Below are 12,075 nucleotides of genomic sequence, written 5' to 3' on the forward strand. Positions count from 1 at the left end.
TGAGATGACAGGTGTGAGCCACTGTGCCTGGTCGGAGTTGACTTTAAAACACAACTCCCTCAAACGAAAATTTCGGTTTCTTGTTGCTGTTTATTTTATTTTTCTTTGCTTTTCCTTTTTTCTTTTTTCTTTCTTCTTCTTTTTTTTTTTTTTTTTGAGATGGAGTCTCCTCTATCGTCTGGACTGGAGTGCAGTGGCTCACTGCTACCTCCACCTCCTGGGTTCAAGGATCTTCCCACCTCAACTTCCCGGGTAGTTGGGACCACAGGCGTGCGCCAGCATGCCGGGCTGATTTTTGCATCCATCTATCTTCCTTCCTTCCTTCCTTCCTTCCTTCCTTCCTTCCTTCCTTCCTTCCTTCTTTCTTTCTTTCTTTCTTTCTTTCTTTCTTTCTTTCTTTCTTTTCTTTCTTTCTTCTTTCTTTCTCTTTCTTTTTTGATTGGTTGGTTGCTTTGTAGAGCCGGGGACACACTATGTTACCCAGGCGATTTCACCCCGCTGTGTGAGAAGGTTCTGTGTTCCTCTGCTTATGTTGCTGTGCAGTTGTTACTAAAGGTCGCCTGTAGAAGGCGACAGAGTCAGCGAAGGAGAAGGCTGCGTTTCCTGGTTCTCTGGGGCACGAGGCTTCTCCTCAGGACCCTGGTGCCCCCAAAAGGTTCCCAATGTTCGGCTGGGGCAGGCACGCTGTGGCTGGCTATTTCCCGTCCTTCCATCCTCCTTGGGCCGAACGGATCGCTGCTTCTGGTGAGACGCCTCCCCATGCACATCACTCCCAGGTGCCCTAGGGGGCACATTTCCCACAACTCCCAGAGGGCAGGTTTCTATAAAGTGCCACCAGTAGGGAGGCGCCACAGCTTCACTGCCATTTTGTGAGGTGCCGACGTCTCTCTTCCAGCAAGGTCAGGACTTCAGGACTATGAGTGGGCAGTTTTTCCCTGGATACTTTTAATTTCATCCCGGAAAGTGTCCTTTTTCCTTGGAAAGCATCTTTTCTGTGGTGTTCTCTGTCCGGTGTGTGGTAGGGCTCCCTTGGGGAAGTGGCTCGGCTCTGGGAACACCGCCATGGGAGCCTGTGTTAGCCGTGGGGGAGCGTTTTCCGTGGGCACCCCGTCTCGGCTATGTTGTTGGGCTGGGGGCTTTTCTCGTGGGCTCCCTCTCGGTGATGCTAGGGACTTTTCCTACTGAAATGACCTGAGCCCGGGGATGGGGGGCATGCCTTGGTTGCCTGTGTCGGCCTTGGGTGCCCTGGCGTTTCTTTCCCGCTCAGTTGCCGTCTTGAGGGGGCATTCTGCCTTGGGGACCCTGTCTGTGCTCATGGAACGTGGTGGGGGTGGCTGTGCCCCAGACGCATGATCGCAGCCTTGTGGGGTCACTGTTGGGGGCTTTATCTCGACCCCCGAGGGACTCTTCCTTGGGTGCTGATGTCGGCCGTGGGGCGCATTTGTCCTTGGATGTTGCTCGCTCTCAGGTAGAATGTGTTAGCTTTTACCTGGTTCTGCTTTTCCCTGATGTAGACGTTTACTGTATGCTTTCTCTTGGTGCTAGGTTTCTAAAATTATTATCTGTGGGTGCTCTCTTCTGGTGCCGCAGGGGAATGGGGTGCTGTTCCTTGGATTCTCTAAGCCCATGGAGAGACTCAGGGAGCTCTGTGTCAGCCATGAAGGAGGTCATGTGACCTTGAGAACGCTGTTCTGCCCAGGGTTGGGGTGCTTTTCCTCGGTCGGTTGATCTCAATTCTGAAGGAACTCTTCGCGGGGATTCTATCTGACCTTTCAGCCACAGCCTCAGGTGTCTGTGCAGGAATGGGGGTCCAGAAATATTCGAAGGTTCCAGCTGTGCCACATTGGAACACTCGCAATGCAGTTAATCTTTCATTCCAGCCAGTCTGATGGGGGTGCAGTGATCTCTCCTTATGTCTACACTCGCATTTCTCTGCTGATTAATGAGATCGAGTACCTTTTTTTTTTTTTTTTGAGACGGAGTCTCGCTCTATCGCCCAGGCTGGAGTGCAGTGGCCGGATCTCAGCTCACTGCAAGCTCCGCCTCCCGGGTTTACGCCATTCTCCTGCCTCAGCCTCCCGAGTAGCTGGGACTACAGGCGCCCGCCACCTCGCCCGGCTAGTTTTTTTTTTTTGTATTTTTTTAGTAGAGACGGGGTTTCACGGTTTTAGCCAGGATGGTCTCGATCTCCTGACCTCGTGATCCACCCGTCTCGGCCTCCCAAAGTGCTGGGATTACAGGCTTGAGCCACCGCGCCTGGCCCATCGAGCACCTTTTTAAAAATTGTTTTTATGTATTGATTTTTGTTTGTCTTTTGAGATGGGGTCCGTCTGTCGCCCAGGCTGGCTTGCAGTGCCACCACACCCAGCTATTTATCGTTTTATGTTTTTTTTGGGTTTTTTGGCACCATTTTATGTGTTTATTGGTCATTTAACTTTGTCTTTTATGAAGTTCCTTTTCAGGTATTTTCCCCCAGCTTTTACTAAGATGTTTGCATTTCAAAAATGGATTTGTAGTTTCCATATATTCTGTATTTGAGTTATACACCCATGCACACAGGCATATATGTACATATATAAAAATACATATACAATTTTAGTGTCTTCTATAAATCTTTTTTGCTTTTACACGATCTCAATGTGTTTTAGATAAACAGATTCTCTTAATTTTATTAATCAGTGTATTATTTATGGCTCTTGCTTTTTATTATTTTAAGAAACATCTTTGCCTCACCCAATGCCATTATGACAATTTTTTTTATTATTATTATACTTTAAGTTCTGGGACACATGTGCAGAATGTGCAGGTTTGTTACATAGGTAGACACGTGCCATGGTGGTTTGCTGCACCCATCGACCTGTCAGCTACATTAGGTATTTCTCTAATGCTTTCCCTCCCCTAGCCCCCCAACCTCTGACAGGCCCTGCTGTGTGATGTTTTCCTCCCAGCGTCCATGTGTTCTCATTGTTCAACTCCCACTTATGAGTGAGAACACGTGGTGTTTGATTTTCTGTTCCTGTGTTAGATTGCTGACACCGGTACCTTCAAAGGACATGAACTCATTCTTTTTCATGGCTGCAGAGTATTCCGTGGTGTATATGTACCACATTATCTTTATCATTGATGGGCATTTGGGTTGGTTCCAAGTCTCTGCTGCTGTGAATAGTGCTATAATAACATACGTGTGCGTGTGTCTTTATAGTGGAATGATTTAAAATCCTTTGGGTGCATACCTAGTGATGAGATTGCTGGGTCAGATGGTATTTCTGGTTCTAGATCCTTTAGGAATCACCACGCTGTCTTCCACAATGGTTAAACTCATTTACACTCATGATGATAATATTCTAAGTTTGCACAATGGTTAAACTCATTTACACTCATGATGATAATATTCTAAGTTTTCTTCTAGATCTCCCAATCATCTGAAATAAATTCTCATGGAATGGAGTAAAGTCAGAGACCAGATATATTTGATGTGATTATTAGCCATTTGAGTATGACTCTTATGAAGTGCATATTCAGCTTTTCTTCCCAAATGTTATTGGGATGTTTGTTTTTTAGAAATTGATTTGTAGTTCTGGATATATTCTGGATTCCACTCATTTGTTGCCAGATATATATGTATATGTGTGTGTAATTAATATATATTTTTATATATAACCTATACCATATAATACATAATATATAATCTATAAACATGCTTTGGTTTTCAGTATCTTAGTAGTGTCTTTGAGGAATGGAAGTTTTCCATTTAATTATGTCTAATTAAAGAATTCATTCTTTATGGTTAGTGCTTGTTTATCCTCACTAAAAACATCTTTGCCTATTCTATAGTTGTGAAGACAATATCTTAAGTGCTTACTAGATTGTCTATCCATCTTTAACAAAGTTCTGTGGAGTGGGAAGAGGTAAGAGTCAAGGTTTGTATTTTCCCTGCATTTATCAAGTACATTTATGAAAAGCACTGTCCTTTCCACATTGATTTACAGCTCTTCTGTATTTTGTATTGCCAGATTTTTTCTGGCCTCTGTGTCCTCTTCCCTTTGTGTATTTGCCTGTCATTGCTCTGATACCGTACTGTTTTAATTACTCTATCTTTATGGTAAATTTCATACATAGTAGTGCATGTCTACTAACTTAGTTCTTTTTGTTGTTGTTTGTTTGTTTGTTTGTTTGTTTAAGACAGAGTCCCGCTCTGTCGCCCAGGCTGGAGTACAGTGGCGTGATCTCGGCTCACTGCAAGCTTTGCCTCCTGTGTTCACGCCGTTCTCCTGCCTCAGCCTCCTAAGTAGCTGGGACTATAGGTGCCCGCCACCATGTCCAAGTAATTTTTTGTATTTTCAGTGGAGATGGGGTTTCACCACGTTAGCCAGGATCTCCTGACCTTGTGATCCACCTGCCTCAGCCTCCCAAAGTGCTGGGATTACAGGCATGAGCCACTGCACCTAGCCAGTTCTTTTTCTTAAAAAAACTTTGTCTTTTCCTTGACTTAAAAAAACTTGACTTTTCCAAATCTTTAATTTCCATGTACTTAAAAAATGATCTGCTTGTCAATTTCCAGAAAAACTTTTGTTAACATAGTGGAATTTTAAATATGATTGCTATGATCATTCTGAGAGACTTGACAATAATGTCTCTTAATAATGTCTTCCGGCCAGGGGCGGTGGCTCACGCCTGTAATCCCAACACTTTGGGAGGCCGAGTCGAATGGATCACTTGAGGTCAGGAGTTCGAGACCAGTATGGCTAACATAGCGAAACCCCGTCTGTACTAAAAATACAAAAATTAGCCAGGCGTCATGGCAGGCACCTGTAATCTCAGCTACTTGGGAGGCTGAAGCAGGAGAATCGCTTGAACCCAGGAGGTTGAGTTTGCAGTGAGCAGAGACGGTGCCATTCCACTCCAGCCTGGGCGACAGAGTGAGGCTCCATCTCAAAAAAAAAAAAAAAAAGTCTTCCAATGCATGGAAAGAATATTTTTCTCCATCTACTGCAGTCTTGAATTTCTCTGAGTGATGTTTTATAATTTTTGTGTAGTACTCTAGCACACCTGGGTTAGATTTATTCCTAAATATTTGATGGTTTTGGTACTTTTTTAATGACATTTGAAATCTCATATTCTAATTTTTTGTTGCTATTAATTATATGGAAATGCCGTTGGTTTTTATTATATCTAGTAAGTTGACTAAATTTGCTTATTAAACATAATGATTTTATTCTTCTGCATTTTCTATGTACAGAACAATGTCATCTGTGAATATTGACAGTTTTATTTCTTTCCAAATTTTAAACCTATTATATTTTCCTGATGCTACTGCTCTTTTAGAACCTCCAGTAAACTGTGAATGGATAGTGGACATCTTTGTCTTGTTTTTAAACTCAGGGAGAAAATACTGATACGTCACTATGAAGTATCGCGTTTACTATTTTTTTGTACATATGCTAACCAGAATAGGAAAGTTGCCTTTTTTCTAAGTTGGTGATAGTTTTTTATCACGAATGGACTTTAAACATTGACCCATGTATGAAAATGATCATGTGGTGTTTCCCTGTTTTTGTTGTCGTTGTTGTTAATGTGGTGCATTACATTTATTGATTTTCAAATGTTAAATCATTATGTTGTCTTTCTGCAATATACTCCACCATGGCTGATGTATGTCCGTTTTAAGTACTATTGCATTTTATTTGCTCACCTTTAATTTGGAATTTTTGTGTCTGAGTTCAGGGGTGATCTTGGCTTGTATTTTTGCCTTGATCTTGTAGTTTTTCTTTCTTCTAAAGTCCTTGTCAGATGTTGTTATCAGTTTTTTATCAGTCTTCTAATAAGAGTTCCTAATACGGGTTACTACAGATTGGTTTATACATCTATTTGAATATATAAGTATAAATACTTATATATTAAATATATATGATGTATAATATAATGTATAATATATTTAATTTAAAACATAATGTATAGTAAGGGTTAATACAGATTGGTTTATACATCTATTTTTCCTAATAAGGGTTAATACAGATTGGCTTACACATCTTCAAATAGGTAATAATATTTTCATCTGTTTTTGGTTGATGACAGCTGCTTATTCCGAAAGCATTCTGACCGATTTGGTTATACCACCTTTCTTCTTTTTTTACTTAGTGTACATTAAAATTAGGTTTCTTTTCCTGAGAACAGAGTGTTTGTTGAGACTTGGTAAATCTTGGCTCATGATTAAAAGTGAAATTAATGATTCAAAGTCTTGGTTGTATACACATATGAAGACAGTTTGCCATTTTGTGATTGTTAGATTTTTGTCATGAATGGAATATGTTCATTGATGTTTTTCAGGAAACAATGACCGATAAAACAGAGAAGGTGGCTGTAGATCCTGAACCCGTGTTTAAACGTCCCAGGGAATGTGACAGTCCTTCATATCAGAAAAGGCAGAGGATGGCCCTGTTGGCAAGGAAACAAGGAGCAGGAGACAGCCCTACTGCAGGCTCTGCCATGTCCAAAGAAAAGAGTAAGTAAGCCTGTCCTCACCTCCTCTTCATGCTGTATCCAGTGCAGTCGGCCTCCTGCCTCATCCCCTCCAGAGAAACTGTCCTTGTCAAGGTGAACGGTTTCAGCTGACATTGCCATTAAATTCTCAGCAGCCTTGACAGTTGTTCACTCGCTTCTTCATGAAAACCTTCTAGCATTTCCATTTTCCACAATTTTTTTTTTTAATTTCTTGTCCGTATTGGTGAATCCCTATCATTTTTTTCTTGAGATGGAGTTTCGTTCTTCTTGGCCAAGCTAGAGTCCAGTGACATGATCTCGGCTCACTGAAACCTCAGTCTCCTGGGTTCAAGTGATTCTCCTGCTGCAGCCTCCCGAGTAGCTGAGATTACAAGTACCAGCCACCACACCCAGCTAATTTTTGTAATTTTAGTAGAGATGGAGTTTTGCCATATCAGCCAGGCTGGTCTCAAACTCCTCACCTCAGGTGATCTACCCACCTCAGCCTCCCAAAGTGCTGGAATTACAGGCACAAGCCACTGCATCCGACCCCTATCATTCTTTTTTTCTGTCTTTCTTTTTCTTCTCTTCTCTAAATACTGTAAACATTTTCTGAACCCCAGCATCTCTCTCTCTCCTTCTGTTCCAGTCTGCCATGATCAATCACTGAGCTCCCGTGATACCTCCACATTTCCCATTATTGTCCCCATCGAACACATACGCTCCCACCCGGCAGCCAGGTCATCATGTTGGCGTGTAAATCACATCATGCCACGTCACTCCTGAAAACCCATCCTCCACTCTCCTTAGCACTCAGAACCGACTGTGAACCAGCTTTGGTCTGCCAGGTTCTGCATGGCCTGGCCTCTGTCACCCTCTCCTCACACGGGCCCCATCCATCTCCTGACTCTGTCTGCTTCTGTCCTTCACCCCGTAGTGCCTGATCCATCCCCACTCCAGCCCATACCCTTGGCCTCACAGCAACCTGGAACTCCCCCTCTGCCTCTGTGCAGGCAGCTCTGCTTCTTCCTTCAAGCCCTGCCCAAGGGTACCTTCACAGAAGGCTCTGCCCAACCAGCGGGCAACTCCTGGGGCTCCCTCTGCTGCTGTTGCCCACAGGCCTGTGGACTGCTTCCCTACCACCACCCCGACGCTGTTTGTTTCATTTGCTCATTGTGCATGTGCTGTCTGACTGCCCCACATGAGGATGTGAGCTCCACAAGGGCAGGGAACGTTGCTCTCTGGGCTATTTACTGCTGATCCCCAGCTACTGGCATGCTGCCTGCCACAGACGGTGAATAAATGAGAGGTGTCAGACCTGAAGTGAAAAGAAAGTCACTTTTCTGAGACAGAAAGGAAGGATGAGGAAAATCATACACTAAAAGGGATTTTTTGGTGATGGAGTGCGTATAGAACTTTCAGCAGTAATGGCCACCTTTATTTTCTCAGAATATATTTGACGTAGAGAGGAGCCTGCTTGAGGTGTATCCCAGCTGTCTGGCTTCCAGCTCACTAAAGCCTGGTGGTTTGTAAGTGAATTTGGGAAATCGTGATATCAAGTGAGACCTGCTGCTTTCAACTTGTAAAGCATAACAAACTGAAACTATCCCACGAATACCAGGGATCTGTGAATGTTGCTTTAGAGTTGTACTGTCTTACTTGATTTCCATATCTATTCATAGGGCCAGAAAATAAGAGGTGGTTTTATTGTATTATGTGCCCTGGCCTCAGTTCATGAGGTCTGAGATTTCCCCTGGTATATCCTCCCATTTATGAAAGAAATAATTCCCTAGAAACGGAGGAGCACATAGATGTACCCAGAGGGGTGATGAAACACACACTTCTCACAGCTCAGCTTCTCAGTTTGGTTTCCAGATCTGTCATTCATGATCTCTATGTGGAGGGGAAAGAAAACGGTCAAACACCAACTGATGGCTTTTTGTCAAAATCTGTTTCACTAGAGCTTAAGACAGGAGATGGTATTCCACCCATCCAATTGGATTCTCAGATTGATGACTTCGCTGGTTTCAGCAAAGATAAGCTGATGCAGAAACCTGGTAGCAATGCACCTGTGGGAGGAATTGTTACCAGCAATTTCTCTGAAGATGACCTAAAATGCAGAGAAATAGTCCCTTTACCCAAAAGCCAAGAAGAAATTAATGCTGATATAAAACATCAAATAGTGAAGGAAATCCAAAGCATTGGACGAAGTAAGTAGCATAAGAATATCTGTTTCATAAAACTATAGGAAGTCTCTCTTTCTATGATTCAGAAGATATTCATGTTACCTGTTGAGGCTCATTCTTTGCCAGAGTTGAGTTTGCCCATAGTTTATGGTGGTTCCTCTTTTCTTTGACTAAAGCATAGTACACCTTTTGCTTTTCTTTTCTTACTTGGTTATGGTTAAAAGAGTTCCATTCGTACGTATGTGCAGGTGTCTTTTTTATTATTTAGATTTGTATGTGCGGGTATTTTGATTTAAGCATTTAAAACATTTTAGCCTATGAAGCATGATTGCTGAGATATAGATTCACTTCTATTCTTCTTTATATTTGATAATACTGAAGGTTTTTTTTTTAAACATCTTCAGAATACAAAAGGATCTTCAAATTGCTTAAAAGAGTGCAAGGACCTATAGAAGTCAAGAAAGTATTTTTTGAATCCATCATCAAGGAAGCAGCAAGGTGGGTAGAAATAGGAACTGTCCAATTTCTTTAAGCACTTGGACTCAATAGAGTACTGGGGGTGAGCGTGGGGGAACAGCCCCTGCCTTGAGTTTCTCAAACCCTGGTCCTCACTCATAGTTACGGCTGTCTCCAAGTTACTTAGGCTAATGTTATCTGAATCTAACTCATTCTTCGAAGACTATGGAGACTTCCATTCTCACCATAGTCTGAGGTGCACATTGTCCCTTGATTGACACTCTTTGTATTTGCTAGACTACTTCTTTTTAAAAAATTTTTGTACGGACATAGCAGATGCATGTATTTCTGGGGTATATGAGATATTGTGATACAGACAACAATGTGTAATAAATACATCAAGGTAAATGGGGTATCTGTCACCTCAAGCTTTTATCCTTTGTGTTACAGACAATCCAATTATACTCTTCATTATTTGTAAATGTACAATTAAATTATTACCGACAATAGTCACCCTGTTGGGCTATGAAATACTACATCTTATTTATTCTATTTTTCTACCTATTAATCATCCCCACTTCCCACACGCTCCACCCCCACTAACCTTCCCAGCCTCTGGGAACCATCATTCTACTCGCTATCTCCATTAGTTCAGTTGTTTTACATGTTTGCTCCCAGAAATAAGTGAGAAAGTACAAAGTTTGTCTTTCTGTGCCTGGCTTATTTCACTTAACATAATGACCTTTGATTCCATCCATATTGTTGCAAATGACTGAATCTCATTCTTTTTTATGTCTGAACAATACTCTATTGTGTATATGTACCATATTTTTTTATCCATTCACCTGTTAGTGGACACTTAGGTTGCTTCCGAATCTTGGCTACTGTGAATGGTGCTGCAACAAACATGGGAGTGCAGATATCTCTTCGGTACCCTGACTTCCTTTCTCTTGGGCATATACCAAGCAGTGGGATTCCTGGACCATATGATAGCTCCATTTTTAGTTTTTCGAGGAACCTCCATACTGTTCTTCGTAGTTATTGTAGTAATTTTTATTCCCACCAACAGTATATGAAGGTTCCCTTTTCTCCACACCCTCGCCATCATTTGTTATTGCCAGCTAGACTACCTCTTACCATGCAGGTGAATTTCTATTTCCATGCTGACTGTAACTTCATCTTTCTATCCTTCACAGTGCTTCCTACAGCACAGGTTCTTTGGCTATCTTTTAGTTAATGGCATGTCTCTGTCTTTTCAGATGTATGAGCCGAGACTTCGTTCAGCTCCTTGAGAAGAAACTGGAGCGTATGATTTAGGAGTACTTGTCCATGGAGGATTATGGCAACCCAAATGCATAATCTCAGTAATGATTGAGGAGAGAAAAGGATCAGATTGCTGTTTTCTACAATGGAGCATGATATTGCTGAAGTCTCCTGGCATATGTTACTGACTCAAATGGCCTTCCAGAGGCTGAGAAATTTCTGTTAGTAAAAGTTGTTCTTTTTCCCTAAGCATTTCATTTGAAAGAATAACTTGTTTTTTGGTTGTTTTTTATTCCCACCTATGCTGGTAGATATTATTATCCCATTAAATAAATACTATTACAGTCATGGTTTCTGCAGCAGCTCACATTGTTGAAGCTGGTATTTGTAACTGCCTTCTTTCACTACCCATTTCACATTCCCTTTGCCCTAAGATAGCATGTCAGTTGGTTCATGGAGCTTGGCCTGGCAGGATGGCTGAAACCTTCATTATAGAAGAGTCTGAACCATTAGATGTCCTGCCTGAATGGGGTTGCTGTGATTTTCCATTAACTCTAATCACAAAACACGGGAGGACTAAGAAGCTCTCTAGACATATCCGACTTACTTTTCCTTAGCCCCTGGTGTAGTAGGAACCTGATCTCCTTTTTTTCTCAGTTTCCATCACCCAAGCCAGTAGCAGAATCCCTACTTTGTCTCTTGGTTGAGAGGAGTGAAGAGTTCAAAGTCGTCAGCTGTGAGACACAATTTTCATTTCAATGGAATCATTTTGATTCCCCCGTTGAAAAAATTTCTCAATTTGTAACTAAGACCTCTAGCCCAGCAGAGCCAAAAGTTTGCTTCTTGAAAGCAAAGTTTGCTTCTTGAGCACAAAAAGAAAAATTTTGCTACTAGATACCCAGGAGTAATAGTGAGAGGAGGCCCGCATCTTACCCCTTTCATTCTTGAAGACATAGATGTGGCTATGGGAGAAATAGTTCCATATACTTGATGCTGGGATCCAGCATTGCCACCTCTGAGTTTGTCAGCCAAGCCCCTCAAGGCACTGCCACAAAGCTAGAACTACAACTCAGGCTTTAAAGATCACTCCACTGTTCTATTGAGCCAGCCACTTCAGGATGTTGAGGAACATCACAAGACTAGTGAAATCCATTAGCATGAGCCCATTCCCATACTTCATTTCCTGTAAAGTGAGTTTCATGTTTAAAACTGGTGCAGTGTGGGCTGTTTCCGGTTCCAAGATGGCCCAATAGGAAAAGCTCCAGTCCATAGCTCCCAGTGTGAGCGATTCAGAAGGTGGGTGATTTCTGCATTTTCAACTGAAGAACCAGGTTCATCTCACTGGGGCTTGTTGGACCAGTGACTGCAGTCCACGGAGTGTGAGCTGAAGCAGGGCAGGGCATCGCCTCACCAGGGAATTGCATGGGTTCAGGGAATTCCCTTTCCTAGCCAAGGGAATCCATGACAGATGGTTCCTGGAAAATTGGGACACTCTCACCCTAATACTGCGCTTTTCCAACAGTCTTAGCAAATAGCACACCAGGAGGTTATATCCCATGCCTGGCTCAGAGGGTCCCATGCCCACACAGCCTTGCTTACCACTAGCACAGCAGTCTGAGATCGAGCTGCAAGGCGGCAGCGAGCCTGGGGGAGGGGCGTCCACCATTGCCGAGGCTTGAGTAGGTAAACA

The 12,075-nt window shown here is 42.5% G+C and overlaps 1 protein-coding gene across 2 annotated transcripts; it reads left to right on the plus strand.

Moving 5' to 3' along the window:
* The first annotated feature begins 623 nt into the window (after positions 1 to 623).
* On the plus strand, positions 624 to 10,993 carry LOC117089840 (cancer/testis antigen family 45 member A10-like). Of its 2 annotated transcripts, none has more exons than XM_033221439.1 (5): positions 624 to 899; positions 6,328 to 6,502; positions 8,442 to 8,690; positions 9,071 to 9,164; positions 10,382 to 10,631. In XM_033221439.1, exons 2-5 carry the CDS (start codon positions 6,334 to 6,336, stop codon positions 10,437 to 10,439), a joined length of 570 nt encoding a protein of 189 aa, XP_033077330.1. In that variant the 5' UTR covers positions 624 to 899; positions 6,328 to 6,333; the 3' UTR covers positions 10,440 to 10,631. The 2 variants fall into 2 exon arrangements, with proteins under 2 accessions (XP_033077330.1, XP_033077342.1); XM_033221451.1 differs by having other exon boundaries at positions 670 to 744; positions 10,382 to 10,993.
* The last annotated feature ends 1,082 nt before the right edge of the window (positions 10,994 to 12,075 follow it).

The sequence above is a fragment of the Trachypithecus francoisi genome, unplaced genomic scaffold (genome assembly GCF_009764315.1).
Source record: "Trachypithecus francoisi isolate TF-2019V2 unplaced genomic scaffold, Tfra_2.0 Contig00896, whole genome shotgun sequence".
In the NCBI taxonomy this organism is placed as follows: domain Eukaryota; kingdom Metazoa; phylum Chordata; class Mammalia; order Primates; family Cercopithecidae; genus Trachypithecus; species Trachypithecus francoisi.

Excerpts from the sequence above, each read along its gene's own strand:
- LOC117089840 (XM_033221439.1), top strand. The coding sequence starts at position 6,334 with ATGACCGATAAAACAGAGAAGGTGGCTGTAGATCCTGAACCCGTGTTT. Across the intron at positions 6,503-8,441 it reads TGCCATGTCCAAAGAAAAGA|AGCTTAAGACAGGAGATGGT; the intron begins GTAAGTAAGCCT and ends CTGTTTCACTAG. Across the intron at positions 9,165-10,381 it reads ATCATCAAGGAAGCAGCAAG|ATGTATGAGCCGAGACTTCG; the intron begins GTGGGTAGAAAT and ends CTGTCTTTTCAG.